Here is a 14,948-nt window from a genome sequence, read left to right on the forward strand (position 1 = left end):
ATGTGCAGTGCCTGCCCTGCGAAGGCTGATGTTCCATCTGAATGCTTGAGAAGTAAATATGTTAAAATTTTGCAGGCTTCAACTTTTGAGCCTTGTTTGTTTTAAAGATGAAAAGTGCATTTTATATCAAATATGCTGAAATATGTGGAAAATCTTATTTTGCAGAATCCAAGGAGTTTGTGTGCCCACGCATCTCTATTGTCCGTGTTGATGACTCTGCACATAACCGGTTTTCCCCCTCAGTGCTCTGTATGAACTCTGTGCAGCTCAAATTGATTCCATTCCCTTGGTGGTTAGTTTGCAGAGTGGATTTTATTAATTAGGCTTCTTTGGCCTTAGCTAGGCAAGTGTATAAAAACTCTAACTTGAAATTTAATTTACAGTAATTTATTATAATTTCATTTACTGTAATACCCTTCTAAAAGCTTTAAATTAAAAATTTTCTTCCTGTTTATCCTCATTTATTGCCAGATCCTGCAGCAATTGATCTGATAGGAGGCTTTTTGCATTTCATTATAAGGACATCATTCTTCTCTTAGCACTACTAGATGTTGCAGTAAGTTTGAGAAGCTTTGTCTTTTACATTGGATGGACGGCTCTCAGCACTTTGCAAGTTTAACAGTAAATTTTGCTACAGGAACCAACCTAACGTCCCTTTTTTTATTCACCTTTCAGCTTCCAAGGAGAATTGCTTTTCACACCAGACACATTTGTGTTTACAGATAAAAAATTTTTAAACTGCAGTAAAATTGAAATCTAGTGTGAGACAAAATTACTTAATCTTTTAAGCTGTGTGCTTTATGGGACAGAGGGGCTCTGTCCCTTTATCCCTTTGCCTGATTTAACGGTATAAGACTGGAATCCAGCCTGCAAGACATCAAATCCACTTAATAAAAAACCTGGATAGCATCCAGGAGTCTCTTATGGCTGCAGGTATTTCTTTACAACTGTCCCATGCTAAGATCCATCAGGTTACTACAGTAGCCATCAGGCTAAAACACACTCAAGCGTTTCACTATAGGATGGGGAGCTTCCATCTATTTCAAGTTAATAGAAAATACCAACCATGACAGCACAGACAGAAGAGTGGTGGGGTGGGGGCCAGCGTAGTGACCCAATTTAGTCTCCATTTACAAACTTGGTGTGGGATGGGTAGCAGAAGGCATCATCATAAGATGCTGAACAATTGATACTGGCAGTGTCTACTTGTATGTATCTTTGTCAGAAGTGTAAGCAAGGAAAGGACAGTGTTCATTTTTAACGGTTTATATGTCAGAAAATTCCAGGGATGCAAAGGAACTTTCATGCCTTGAGGAATATCCCCTCTTGAATGTTAGGAACCAACAGTAAGCTTTTCCAAGGAGCGTAGGCACAGCTTGGTGTTCTTGTGGTAGGAGTGTCTGACAGAGGTGAACGCTGTATCAGGTTGTAACAGAAAGAATACAATATAAGAAGGTTATTAAAAAAATTAAAATCACAAACAAAAAAAACCTGGCTGGCTGAAAGATGTAACTTCTATGTAAACTTTCAACATCAGCATGAATTTAGCTATACTGTAGGTTCAATATGTTTGCTCTTTTTTAATCAAAACCCATGCTTTAAAACAATGATTTTAAATAAGCTATTGGTTTCCACCTTAGCTAATCTTGAAATAATTAGTTACAAATTAGTTCAGATTGCTGTTGGGCGTCTAACAAACAGCAGTTATAAGCAAAATCTGCTTAGATCCACAGTTGTTGGTTTTAGGGTTTTTTGACCTTGAAATAAGACTGTCTTATTGATTTTTATCTGCCATTTAGGAAGTTTGATATTTTGAAAATACTTCCCGATTTTTAAAAGCTGTAAGGTCATTTTTTTTACATTTCAAAATAGAAATAGAAGTCTCTCAGTATGGAAATATTTTTGCTTTTTTGTTTTGTTTACCATATTGAGCCCTTAGCTTTGGCAGGAGGTTTTGCTTGGTCTCTTGAGTATCCATGAGTTAACAGGCAATTTTTCTTAGCCAGTACTGGCTACTGGATATGAGCCAGGGGTGTGACTACCAGGGCATTATTTAAAAGGCTGGGTGAGTTTAAATTGCTAAAAATGATACAAATTTTTAGGCTTTGGATGAAGGATTCCAGAGAAAGAATTGTTGACTTGTAGACAGAAGTAAATGTCTTGCTTTTGAGATTGAGTTCTGTGATTGGAAGTGTTCTGTTTCAGGACGCAGCTTCGAAACTATGTAATGAGTTATTTAAACAGATTGGGCCGGAAGAGAAGAGTTGTTCTAATTTTGCAGTCTTTGGAGCCTTTGTTTAGCTGATCGAGTAATTGCACTTCTTATGGCCATACCTCCAGCTTAAAGCAGCTCTCAGAGGGCCACGTGATCAAGGCATATCAGTGGCAGTTTCTACTGGCCTGTGACAGTTCCCTTGAAACCATATGCAACAATTCTGTAACCCCAGTAATGTCTTTATTTCTTAGCATGCAAGAGAATCACAGCTTCAGTTTTGACAGACATCCATCTATAGTTTACTGGTGCAAGATTTATTGTAGAATCCTAGAATGGTTTGGGTTGGAAGGGACCTTAAAGATATCCAGTTCCAACCCCCCTGCCATGGGCAGGGACACCTCCCACTGGACCAGGCTGCTCAAGGCTCCATCCAACCTGACCTGGAACACCTTCAGGGATGGGGCAGCCTCAGCTTCCCTGGGCAACCTGTGCCAGTGCCTCACCAGCCTCATTGTGAAGAATTTCTTCCGAATGTTTAGTCTAAATCTTCCCCTCTCCAGTTTGTAGCCGTTCCCCCTAGTCCCATCACTCCATGCCCTTGTAAAAAGTCCCTCCTCAGCTTTCCTGTAGGCCCTCTCCAGCTCCTGGAAGGCTATAAGGTATAGCCTAGGTACTCTAAGGTATCCTTGGAGTCTTCTCTTCTCCAGGCTGAACAATCCCAACTCTTTCAGCCTGTCCTCATACCAGAGGTGTTCCAGACCTCTGACTGTCTTTGTAGCCCTCCTCTTGGACCTGTTCAAATAGTTCCATATCCTTGTTATGTTGAGGATTCCAGAACTGGACACAATGCTCCAGGTGGGGTCTCACAAGAGAGGAGTAAAAGGGCAGAATCACCTCTGTCAACCTGCTGGCCACGCTTCTTTTGATGCAGCCAAGGATAAGGTTGACCTTCTGGGCTAAGAGTGTGCATTGCTGGCTCGTATTGACTTACTCTCATTCGTTACGTTTTGAAGGTCTGGAGAAGCTTGGAAAGGATGGGATCTTTAGAGGCTTTGGGACATTTACTTATTGTGCAAATGTGTGACATTGATTTTGGTTCAAGTTTAAATGCAAGATTCGTATGTTTCTCCATGGTGTTTTGAAGCTGTGTCTGCTTCTGAGATCTCTGGTAGCTGCTGCTTGCACAGTGGTAACATTTCCAGTTTTGTGCCTCTAAAGTGTGCCAGGAAGGTGTGTTGCCTCCATCACTGCCCCTGGCTGTGGAGTAGAGGAGACATGTTTCTCCTGGTAACTGAGTGCTTTGTTGAAAGCATGTGGTTCTTAAACCTGCAGTTGGTCATACAGCTGAAGGGGTGCCAGAATCGGAACAGAGAAAGCATCTCTCAGTGCTTTTCTTCCCCAGAAGTGAGTTCATCCTTATTGATACCATATCTGTTCTGGCTGTGGCTGAGAGCACCTGACGGTATATGCAAAGTCTGGTTTCCTTGGCAGAGATAGAGAAAGGAACTAGCACAGCATGCCACGGTTTCACTTCCACTCCTCTTTTCTCTGTTTTTCTTCCCCCCCCTCATTAGTTTAATATTAGTGATATTAATTTGCAAAAGCAAAAGGAGGCTGCTGGCAGATAAGGAGTCTGTAATTGGGGAGCTCACTGTGCATGAACCCAAAGAGCCCCTGTCTCAGAATAAGTATGGGTTAATTTAGGGGTCAGTGAAGTCATCATTTAGAACACTAAGTATGAGTTATCATATCACACCAACCTTTCCAAGCTGTTCCTTGTATTGACACAGCATACCATGGATCTGCCCCTTAGCTTACCATATCCTTGTGTCATGCTACCCAGAGTTAGTCTACAATCTTCTCTAGAGTGCACACCAAGAGGCTGCACTGCCTTTTTTATCTTCAACCATATGTTCAAGCTTTTCAAACTTTAAGGTACTGAGGAAGTAGACTACTATTCACCTTAGCAGTCATTTGCTCTTCTTAGGTATTAGCGTTTTTATGTTGACTGTGTAAGCATCTAAATCCCATAATCTGGGCGCCCCAGGAAGGTGATGTGAACTTTCTCTTCTAGACAAGCCCTACAAACTGGTACTGTTCTGTGCTTGCTGCCCACTCAGAAACTTTTAGTGTGTTCACAATTTCTGTGCATCTTCAAAGGACAGAAGTTCCTTTTGTGTAATCCAAAACATGGCCTTAAACAAAAACAAACAAGAAAACCTGGTGTTATTGGTTTGGAAGGGAGCTTTACAAGATGCACGGTGCCAGCCTCTCCTACTCCTGCACACACTGAACTGTAATTTCTTCAGGGTGAGTCCATGGATTGCAAGGAAAGGAGAAAGATGGAGGCATTAATGTATTATTGGCTCAGACACTTGCTTTGTCCAAGTCTTAATGTTGATGTTGGAATCTCAGTGGAACAGAAATGAAAACCTTTGATCTTGTATCTGTATGTGAATATGAAACTCACCCAGGCAGTCAGAGCAGCAAAGATCATTATCATCTTTAAGTGCTCGTAGTAGGCTATGCAGAATTTCCTAAATCCACTTTAGAAAATAGTGGAGGAAGAAGATTCTATTGTGAATAGTTCAATTTTCTGTCTCTGTGGTTTTGGTGTAAGATACACACTTTTCTTCTGATCTGCAGGAATTGCAGAAAAATAATTTTTTTCCTCTGCTGTTTCCAGATTGAAAAACAGAAAAACCTTCTGTTCCAATACTATTTGGAAAAAAAAAAAACCAAGCCCCCACATTATGCAAAATGGAATAGGATCTGTTTTGTAATGAGGTCTGATTAAAATTGACAGTGGTGTACTGAGAAAACTCTTGCATATTTTTAGTATGGAAATATATTGTTTAATGTGGACGTTTGGTTTTGATGGGTTGAAGCTGTTTCAGGCAGCATTTGTCAGTTGAAGAGTTTTATTTTTGTTAGGCTTTTTGCACTTTTTATTGTGGGAATACCTCTAACGTTTATGCTTGTGCATCAAAATAAGAAGGGATAACACGGTAGTTTAAAGTATCTTCAGTAACTTGATATTATCTTTAGTGAGATATTAACTTCAGCAGAGATATTGTCTTCAGCGCATAGTTAAATAGAAGTACAGGCAGGTCACAGATTCTGATTAAAGCCTCAAGGAGAGGGGTTAATGCTGCTCAGTGTCGCCCTTAAAATTTTATGAAGGCTGTATAGTCAGTGAGTGGAGCTGGAATTTGAATTCAGAATTCCTGGTTTATTTGCTTAAGTTAGCTAAAGCTATGTTTCCTTGGTTTCTGTTTTATTGCTTTACACAACGCTGAACATGAACATTCGTGAAGAGGGGAGATAATGCTGGTCACTTGTGTCTGCTTAAGGAAGTTGAGGATGTGTTCACCCATGTGGGTTTCATAGCAGATAAATGGCGTTACACTTCACCTTGTTAAACCAGCTTTCAACTCCACTGCTGTGTACAAGGTGAAAATGTGTCTGGTTGCCAACTGGTTTGTGTTTATTCCCTTGGCAGTTGCCAGGCCCCAGCTCTACAGGGAGTTCATACGGCTCAGGACCGGGTGCACTGTGCAGGCAGGTTTGTGTGGTGCTGGCTCTGAAGAGAGCGCTGTATTTAAACATTTATTCATTATTGTTAAAATGTAGAAGACTAAATGTTCTGAGAAAAGAACATGAAAAGAAAATCTGGCATCTGAGAAAGATCTGACTCACAGTAGCCTCCTGTGATCTTTGCACTATAAAGCAACACGCTCTGCTCTTTTCATTTAAGGTTTGTCTGAGCGGCCCTGTTAGCCTGTGCTCCTCCCTGCCAGTTAGCCTGTGCCCCCGCTAGCCATGCACAAAACCTGAAATGCATTTAGTGGGGTTCTAATGCTCTGAATTTACTTGGCTGGGAAGCTTAGGTGGCCTTAAGCAGCTCTTATTTCCTGTAGGCATTGCTTGTTATAGAGCATCAGGAGGCGTTTCAAAGCTCTAGTGTGGTAGAATGTGCAATGTAAATGTGTGGACTAAGCATTGATGGAGTAAATGTCTGCCTAGGGGAGTGCCTGAGGTCATAGGAGAGTGGGATAAGAGATCCACTTGAGCCTTCTGGTGCAGTGTTCTTAACCTCTCCTTGGGATAAGCAAGGTTTAAGTTGGCTCAAGCAAAGAAAGCTGCTACATAAAGGGCAGCTGGATGTGACATAATATTCAGAGGCTAGTCAAGGTATTCTGTTATCACCAAAAGGATGTTAAAGAACTTGACTTCTGAAAACTTAGGGTCAGTTTGTGTATTCTGCAATATAAAATCCTGTTGCATAAAGCTTTAGGAGAAGATTTTGCTTGATGATCCTGTCAGGTTTGTTTTGCTCAAGAACCTTTCCTACAATAACTCCTTGAAAAATGAAGCTGCATCTGCCCTTCTCGCTTGTTCTGAATAATGGATGAATTTAGGCTTTGTTTAATCCAGCTCATTCTGCAGACTTTGTTTGGTTTAAGAAAACCAGCTCATCAGCAATACATGCTACACATTCCACGCTCAGCCTTGCAAACAGATGCTGTGCAGATTCAGTAGGTCTGACTGCACTTGTAAAATAGTCTTAGAGTTTCGCTTTTAAACCAAGCAAAGCCAGACTTGAGCTTCTTTTGAGAAGGAAAGCACAATCTTGAGACGTAAGTCTTGTAGAAGCCAGTCTGTTTCACTGCAGGTGTGTTCAAAAAACCTAAAATTCAATTCACGAGGAAAACTGTGGTCTTGCAACAGCTTGAGTAGTCTTGAAGAAATATGTAGAGACCTCTGGTGGGAAGAAATAAAGAAGGAATTTTCTGTGTTAAGTGTGGAAAGTGAAGACAGAAGTGGAAGGATGGTGTCCTCTTGCTGTGCTTCTTTTAATTATTTCTGTTTTGAAATTTCACAGCCCTGCTAAGACTGCTGGATGGTTGCAGTGAGGGAAGAACAAGCTTTGTATTATTTTAGGGGCTTGATGCTTATAGTGCAAAGAATTAGGCTGGGAGGCTGCTGGTTTGATTCAGTTACAGTGTGAGGTTGTGATGATTCAGAAATGTACGCAGGCCTTACTTACATGGGAGTCTTTAGTGGGGGAATGGGAGCAGACAGGCTTGGACAAGTGAACATGTTGGTCCCCCTGCCTTAATCTCCTGCTTGATGTGTCTTGGCATCTTGTGCAACTATGTTGAATGATGTCTGGGTGCGGAGTGTTTTGAATACCCTTAACTTCCACTATGAAGTGAAACGGAAGTGGGAAAGAAAACCCCAAGCCCCTTCCTGAAATCCAAATCTTCATCTTGTAGTGTAGCTCAGATAGGTTTTATGTGTGTGGTGTTTTATTTTCTTAATGTTTCTGGCCTTTGCAGTCAGTGCTGTACCTTCACTCAGTGAGAGGGCTCATTTGGCAAATACATCAACACATGACATCATTCTTCCCAGTGTCTCTAGGCCTGTTTAAAGCATTGGTCGTGACTGCACTGTGCTTCCCGGAGTTGTAGGCAGCAGTGGAATTTCATTCATTGTGACCAACAGGAAATTCTGAAAGAAAAAAACTTAGTATGAGGCTTGCAAAGGCCATTGCTTGATTAGCTCCTTGACTAACGGCAATACATGGCATACTGTAGGCCCCAGTGCAGAATTCTGCACTGCAAAGAGAATTACTTTGAAAAGCTATCTGGAAAATAAGGAAAAGTAATGTTCATCCCAAATTAATGGTGGTACAGAACCAGTCACATTTATTTTTAAGAGACCATTAGACAACCATTCCAGCAGTCATGTAGAAAGCTGTTTGCTGGTGGGGAGGGAGGATTGGTTCCTAATGGAAATCATGTGTGTCATGCTGCTATGCACAATGCATAGAGGACAAAAGGTTATTCAAGAAAAAAAAAATCTTATCAGAAGTACTTTGACATTAGTCCTCAAGTAATTGTTTTTATCCCTGAATAGGTGTGTCTGCATGTTATTGTACTAACGCTTCTGCTTCTCTTGTTAATTATGCTCTTTTAAGCTTGCTTCACAAGAGTAATCTAGCAGCCTGTAATAATTAATGCAGTTCAAATCGAACTCAGGAAGAATAAGAAAAGCTCCACCAAAAAAAAAGGCAAACTGTAACATATAGGCAATTAGATGCCAAAACAAGTGTGCAGGCTGTAGTGTGTCCATCTTACATAGAAGGAAGTTACTTCCTGCCTTATGGGCATTTAAAGATTATCTCGGTTATGAAATGTAATGACGCTTTGTTACAAATATCATTACCAATTTTCTCCCCTTTCACTAAAGGATTGTTAGTAATTGGTCTTGCCATTGGCTTCAGTGACTGTAGTTAAGTACATTTGCAATACTTTGCAACAACAGAGCCTAGCCATAAGTCTTTTGTAGTTTTCAGTTAGAGTGGTACATTTGGTGGAAAAATAGGTCCTGCTTAATGTTATCTGCTTCTTCTAAAAGGTTTACAAAACAAGAGCTAACAGAAGGCCATTACCTTTTATGTTCTTCTTTCACAAAAGATATTTGGAGATTTCTGCAATCAAAATATTGTGCCAAACATTTCCTGGAATAATCAAACCAAACCCCAAAAGCCCTTGACTCTTGCACAACCTCCTTTTCAGTGGCTGAAATTTGCGGTATATAAGGTGATGATCAGATGACATAGTTTTTTACAGTCTGTGGACTGTTTTTATTGCTTTATTTAATATTTTTAGATATGGCAATGTCTGTTTCCACTGTCTTATTTGTTTTTTTAAATCGGTTGTTTCAATGAGAGAATTGAAGATACCACAATCAGGGCTGCCATTTGACAGGAAAAGCAGGCATGGGTTTGAATTATAGATGTCTTATTAATCTGTATTTTAAATCTCATTTTAGTTATTTAGTATGTGGGGCAGTGATGAAGCTCTTTCTCTGAGCCACAAACTTTGAAATCATAATCTTCCTTGCTTGGCTGAGTGAGTTTCACTTGTAAATAATAAAATAAGTTTACCACTACAAGTTGTCTTTCTTCAGGAACAGTTTCTTGTGAACTACTCAAAAAAGAGTAAATAGCAAATACAAGTTTTATGATAAGCTTTATAAAATATGATCTTTCAGATCCATGCTTGGTCCGTCAGTCCCTGCTGCTGTGTCCCTGCCTCTTCTGGTGGCAGGGTCTGGCACAATGCTGCTGGCTTCCTTTGACAACCGCTCCCAGTGGCTGCTGCCACTTCAGCAGTGCTGTGCGCTGGCACGGGGGCAAAGGCAAAGTCACCACCAAGCCAATCGTGTCAGATTCCAGTACAATATTAAAAACTCCTGCTGAAAATTTGGTGATGTTGAAGTGATGTTGAAAATATTGAAGCAATTACTTAGTGTGGAGACATAGCTGTTTTGATAAAACCTAGTTCTTTCCTGCATCCCAATCCCACTGTTTTAGGATTAGTAGTGTGTTATTCCTTACCTTAAACATACTCACTTTGCCGGAGCTGAATAAGTGACTATCTAAAAGCTGGTGGATTAAAAAGAATGAGAAATGTTGCTTGTGAAGCACAGGGAATTAATTTTTAATTTTTTTTTACAGCTGACCGTTAGTATTTGTTCAGCTTGTACAGTTGTGGATTTTGCATTTGGAATGATCTCTGAGTGCACAAAGTAAACTTATAAAGGGTACTAAAACTGTTCTTCAGCCTTATTCTTCAGAAGGGATTTTATTTGCTTTTATTGTTGGTTAATTAGCAGCCCAGGTTTATGATGTTGAAGGAGGGGAGGAGTCTGAAGCAGGAAATGCTACTGAAATGTTTTAAATGAGCAAACTGCATTATGCAGTTCTGGCCACTTCCTAACATTGAGACATCACAATTAACTCGAATGCAAATTTGCTGATGAAAATATGAGCTGGACTTTTTCTTCCAGAATTACATTGACTTGAAAGAGCAATGAACAGATTGTGCAATAGAAAGTTGCTCTTGGCTTTGTTTGGGAAAGAGTTCTTTGAAGATATTTTTTAATTGTTGGATTTTGACTTCCTCCAAGAAAACCCCTTAGAAAAACTGCTGTTCTTTGGTTTGTTTCAGTTACATATGTGGTGTACTTAGGGAAAACTCATCCTTCGGGGTATTTTCTTCCTTCTTCTCCTCATCCCACCTGCTAAATTTTCTCTCTCCAAATCACGACAGCTTCCGTATTTTGGCTTGACAAAGTACCTCTGGATGTGGATTTCTCTTATACTTGAAGCTGAAGGAGCAAAGTGTATCACTGATGAAAGAGCAGAGTGGAGCAAGTGCTGTTCGTGCTGTCCCATCAGCACAGCTTGGTCTTCTCAGTCTGATTTGGGACTCTGGTTGGCTATTTCATATTAGTGTATTTCTTTGGATTCCTGGCTGAGGGAGTTCTTCAAAATTGAGAAACAAATCCAGTCTTGGTGACAACTGTGTGTATATGTGATGCAGACACAGCTCCTGCTGGAGAACTGTACAGAAGCACCGTCTGTCTCTGACACCTGTGTAAAGGCAAGCAAACGGTGTCATGCTTGAAAATAATGTGAAAGAATTGGAGTTAAATGTAAAGTCAGTTGCCAACCTGGGAGATACACATACTGGTGTCACAGGAGGTGACTGCCCATATTGTACTGCCCATCTCTGATTTCCTTCTTTTTTAGTCCAGATTTGGAAGCATTTCAGCACTGGAGCTGGAATTTTTAAATTTTACATAAATTTTTCAGAATAACTGTGTTGTGTCTAGATATAGTCTCTTCTTTACTCTTTTTGTTTCTTTTCTTTGAGGCCTGCAGCATAGCCACTGGTCTTTTCTAGTGAACCCTGTAATGAAAAAGTATCTGTGCAGGTATGCAGTTGTGGATTTATTCCTATTCTGAGTCAACTCACTTTGGTGCCGGCAGTCCTGTTTCCTTGCTTTGTGTTGCTGTCTTGCTTCTCTGGGCCTGTTTGTTTGCATACGTGTGTATGCTGTTCTTGGACACCATCTCCGTCAGGATTGGCCTTCTGGTTTAGGTGTTGGAACCACATGAAACAGTGTGCTGCTTCTCTCTTCCAGCTTGTGGCATGTTTCTTCCCTGAGAGGGATGATCCAGTGGTATTGTAAGAATAAAAACCAGTTCTGATGCAAAGGTAAATAAGACAAGATCAAAACAGATCTAGAGGGACAAAGTGGCACCACTGTTACCTGAGGTGGAGCTGCAGCAAATGAAGGGACCTGGGTAGGATCCTTCTTAGCGTTCCTCATGGCATCTCTGGAGACCTGAGTGCTCTTTTAATGAGAAATTGTGGAAAAATACTCTTGAAATCCATGCATTGGAACTCGATGTTTTCGTGATCTGCTAAGTATACCATGAAGAACATCATTTTGTATCTTACATGTTCTCTGAGGCCAGATCCTGTTCTCTGCCCCAGAGAAGAGTTTCTCCTCAGGTGCGCTGCTGGCGCTGGAGAGATGCCTACAGGCAAGGAGAGTAGGAGGAGAAGGATGACATTAGTCTGCAGACTCAAAGACAGCCTTTTGCTAAAAATACAACATTTTTTTTTCCTGTTTAACAACTGTGAGAGTGGCTTTTAGATGAGCTATTTTTAAGAGATAATGTATCTGCGAAGGATGTCATGTATTGCATGAGTTTTAATATAAACTGTTTACATATTGATCTTGTTCCAAATTAAGCTTTTTCTTCCTTGTCTTCAACAGGCAGCCAGATAAACTAGTGGTGGTTTGGACGAGAAGAAGCCGAAGAAAATCTTCTAAGGTTAGTTGATTGTTTAGTAAGTCCCAAATTCAGTGACACTCAGGGTCAGCTGTTTGAAGGAATGGCTCGTAGAGTGTGGGGAGCAGCTAAATAAATGAGAAATATTTTAATTATTTTTCTTTTCTTTTAACTGGTTTATCTGTAAAGTTCAGAATAAGCTGCTGTTGATGTCAGTGCTAATTTGTGGAAACAGTTAACTCTGATTTCAGCTTCATTATTTTGTTTTGCAGAACTGTATCATCATCAGTTCAATTTCAGTTATTAATTGCTGTACCTAATTAGACAGGAGAATCTGTTTCAGTACTAGAAGTATATTAAACATAATAATAAAAAAGTTCATACATTGCTGCATCATTACAATACAAACTGACATCACTGCAATAGGGAAATAAAGTCTGAGCAAGAGACTGTTTCACATCTAGAAAATGCTATAAATCAAAAAGAATAAACACAGACTTTTTCAGTGACTAGTGTATATTTTAGTTAAAATTTAACATTAAACTTCCACAAACGGTGTGGAAACCTGTGAATTTTTGTTTCATGGCTAATGACTTGGTAGCCTGAGGAAAGGGAATCTCCAAGTGAAGACTGTCTGGTATTCTGGCATTCATAAAGTTTGTCATGCAAGCGGTTGGGTGTTTTTTTTATGTATAAAAGTTTGCAAGCAGAGTAGCCCTGTCTTCTGTGAGCTTCACCTCACTTTTCTTCCTGCAGCAAGAAATCTGAAAACCTTATGACATTCCTGTCTCTCTGTTAAATGGTGTTCAGTTTGTCTAGATTGCTGGGTTTTATTGCTTTGACTGTAAGATGCAGTTAACCCCTATGGAGCTTCCTTTGGGTGTGAGGCAAAGGGAAAGCTGAGACGGTCTGGATATGTGGATTGGTTTCCTTAGAAAATGAAGCTTAAAAACCCCACAACACACTCTGTTTACGCTGAGATTGAAACAAATGTCAAGCATTTCTAAACTTTTAAGTGTTTTATATGATAACGTCCTATATGGTATTATATTGTATTGTTGACTAGTAAGAGTAAAATGTTGTGTCAATCCTAGCAATCAGTTGTCCAGGGAAGTGGGGAGCCTGTTTAATGTGTACAGCAGGCAAGCAAAGGCCTTTGAACACTGGTCATATTGCAGGATTTTTTTTAGTGCCTTGTGTCTCCTCTAGTGTAGGGCTGTCCCCTATCTGCCCCAAAGCTTGAGAAGGGCAACACAAATGAGTTGGGGAAAAGAAGTATCCTAACTGCTGAGCGACTTTGCAGTGGGAAGGAGTGCATGCTGGTGTCCTTTTCCCAGAAGCATCTCTTCAGGGTAACTCAGCTGCACTTGCTTATTCCCTCTCCCCACAACTGTTGCCTCTTATCCTAGTTGGGCTTACAGCAAGAGAGCTTGTCCAGAGGGGAAGTTTTTGAAACTCAGTCTTTCAGTAGCTAACGCTTCACTGAAATAGAGATGATCCAAACTCCTTTATTTTGTGCATGTATGTAACTCAAAGTGATACTTACAAGGACTCTGTGGTGGTAAAGGGAAGGCTCCCATGATAGAGCAGATACCTTGAAATAATTATATGTTGAAGAACTTAACTGTATACCACGTTTTCTAAATGTTTTCCTACCCTACTCGGGAGAGATGTATTGGGTTTTTTTTACTGGTATTCCTCCCTTTCTGACTTTTTCCTGACTGTCATGCGTATTTGCTGTATTTTGTCTTTTAACTTGAGATCTGAGCTATTCTAAGCTGTTTTATATAAGACTGCTACCTGAAAGTAACTGCACAACTAAATGTGTACTCTAATGTGTGTGTGTGCACGCACGTGTCCTAAATTCTGCTTTAGGGTATGAAAACCCTAAGGTGTTACCTGGTGAGTAAACAAGGGTGTGAACTTAGTCTGGCACCTTTTCCAAGATAACTGCTCCTGTTCCTTTATTTGTACACTTCAGCAAAGCCAGTCAGACTGTTTCTCTTTCACTGAAGGATAGACTGGATTAACTAACTTGCTAACTACTTAATTCATGCTTACTAAGGTCCTACAAAGGTACTTTGAAAGAGGCCGAATAGCCTGGAGGCCTGAACAGAGGATAGAGTTAATTTTAAAGCTCAGGTAGTTGATGTGATTTGAGCTGCTTGGGTCCCAGACTGCAGATCAATAATTGTTCTTGATATCTTAGTCATTCTGCCAGTAAAATACTTTATTCAACATATTTATTTCATCTAATTGCTTTCTTGGAAGCAAGTCAAATGAATATTTCCTCTTATTTTATTTTTGATGGACACTGGGCTCAGTGGGTACAAAACATTAATAATGTTTTTCAGCTTCTTTGAGAAGGAGGAAGAGAAAGATGAGGTCTTACCTTACTGTAAAGATGTTGTAAAGACTTCTTTGGAGGTTATGTTTTCTTTTCTGAACTTTTCAGATTGTTAGGGGTAATGAAGAATATCCCCATGTTGGTTCACAGACTTACAGAGGGGTTGAGGTTGGAAGGGACCTCTGGGATCCAATTGCTCTGCTGAGCTACCTAAAGTGGTTGCCCCGGATGATGTCCAAGCAGCTTTTGAGTATTTCCAAGGTGGGAGGCTCCACAACCTCTCAGGGCAACTTATGCCAGTGCTCAGTCACCCTCAACAGTGAAAGCATTTTCTGATGCTCAAAGGGATCCTTCTCTTTCATTTTGTGTCCACTGCCTCTGGTCCTGTCAGTGGGTACCAACGAGAAGAGCCTGGCTCTGTCTTCTTTACACCCTCCCTTCAAGTATTTATATATATATATATCAATAAGATCCCCCAGAGCTTTCTCTTGACCAGGCCAAACAGTCTCAGCTCTCTCAGCTTTTCCTCCTGTGAGAGATGATCCAGTCCCTTAAACATTTTCATGGCCCTTTGCCAGACTCTCTCCGTTAGCTCCATGTCTTGTACTGGGAAAGTACAAGAGATACGCCGTCAAAAAATGTGGTGTGACTTGGAAAATGGTATAATAGTATTACAGATATATACTGAAACTGGCCTGCTTAACTAATGTAATCTTGAGATTCCATTG

The 14,948-nt window shown here is 40.3% G+C and overlaps 1 protein-coding gene across 11 annotated transcripts in view; it reads left to right on the forward strand.

The window, feature by feature from the left end:
* EHBP1 (EH domain binding protein 1) overlaps positions 1–14,948 on the forward strand; it is a 223,116-nt gene that overhangs the window by 17,723 nt on the left and 190,445 nt on the right. For all 11 annotated transcript variants that reach the window (XM_069850070.1, XM_069850071.1, XM_069850072.1 and 8 more), the window contains exon 3: positions 11,858–11,915. In XM_069850070.1, coding sequence (XP_069706171.1) covers positions 11,858–11,915 — 58 coding nt within the window. The remainder of the gene's footprint in view (positions 1–11,857; positions 11,916–14,948) is intronic.

This window comes from Phaenicophaeus curvirostris, chromosome 2 (assembly GCF_032191515.1).
Source record: "Phaenicophaeus curvirostris isolate KB17595 chromosome 2, BPBGC_Pcur_1.0, whole genome shotgun sequence".
Classification (NCBI taxonomy): domain Eukaryota; kingdom Metazoa; phylum Chordata; class Aves; order Cuculiformes; family Cuculidae; genus Phaenicophaeus; species Phaenicophaeus curvirostris.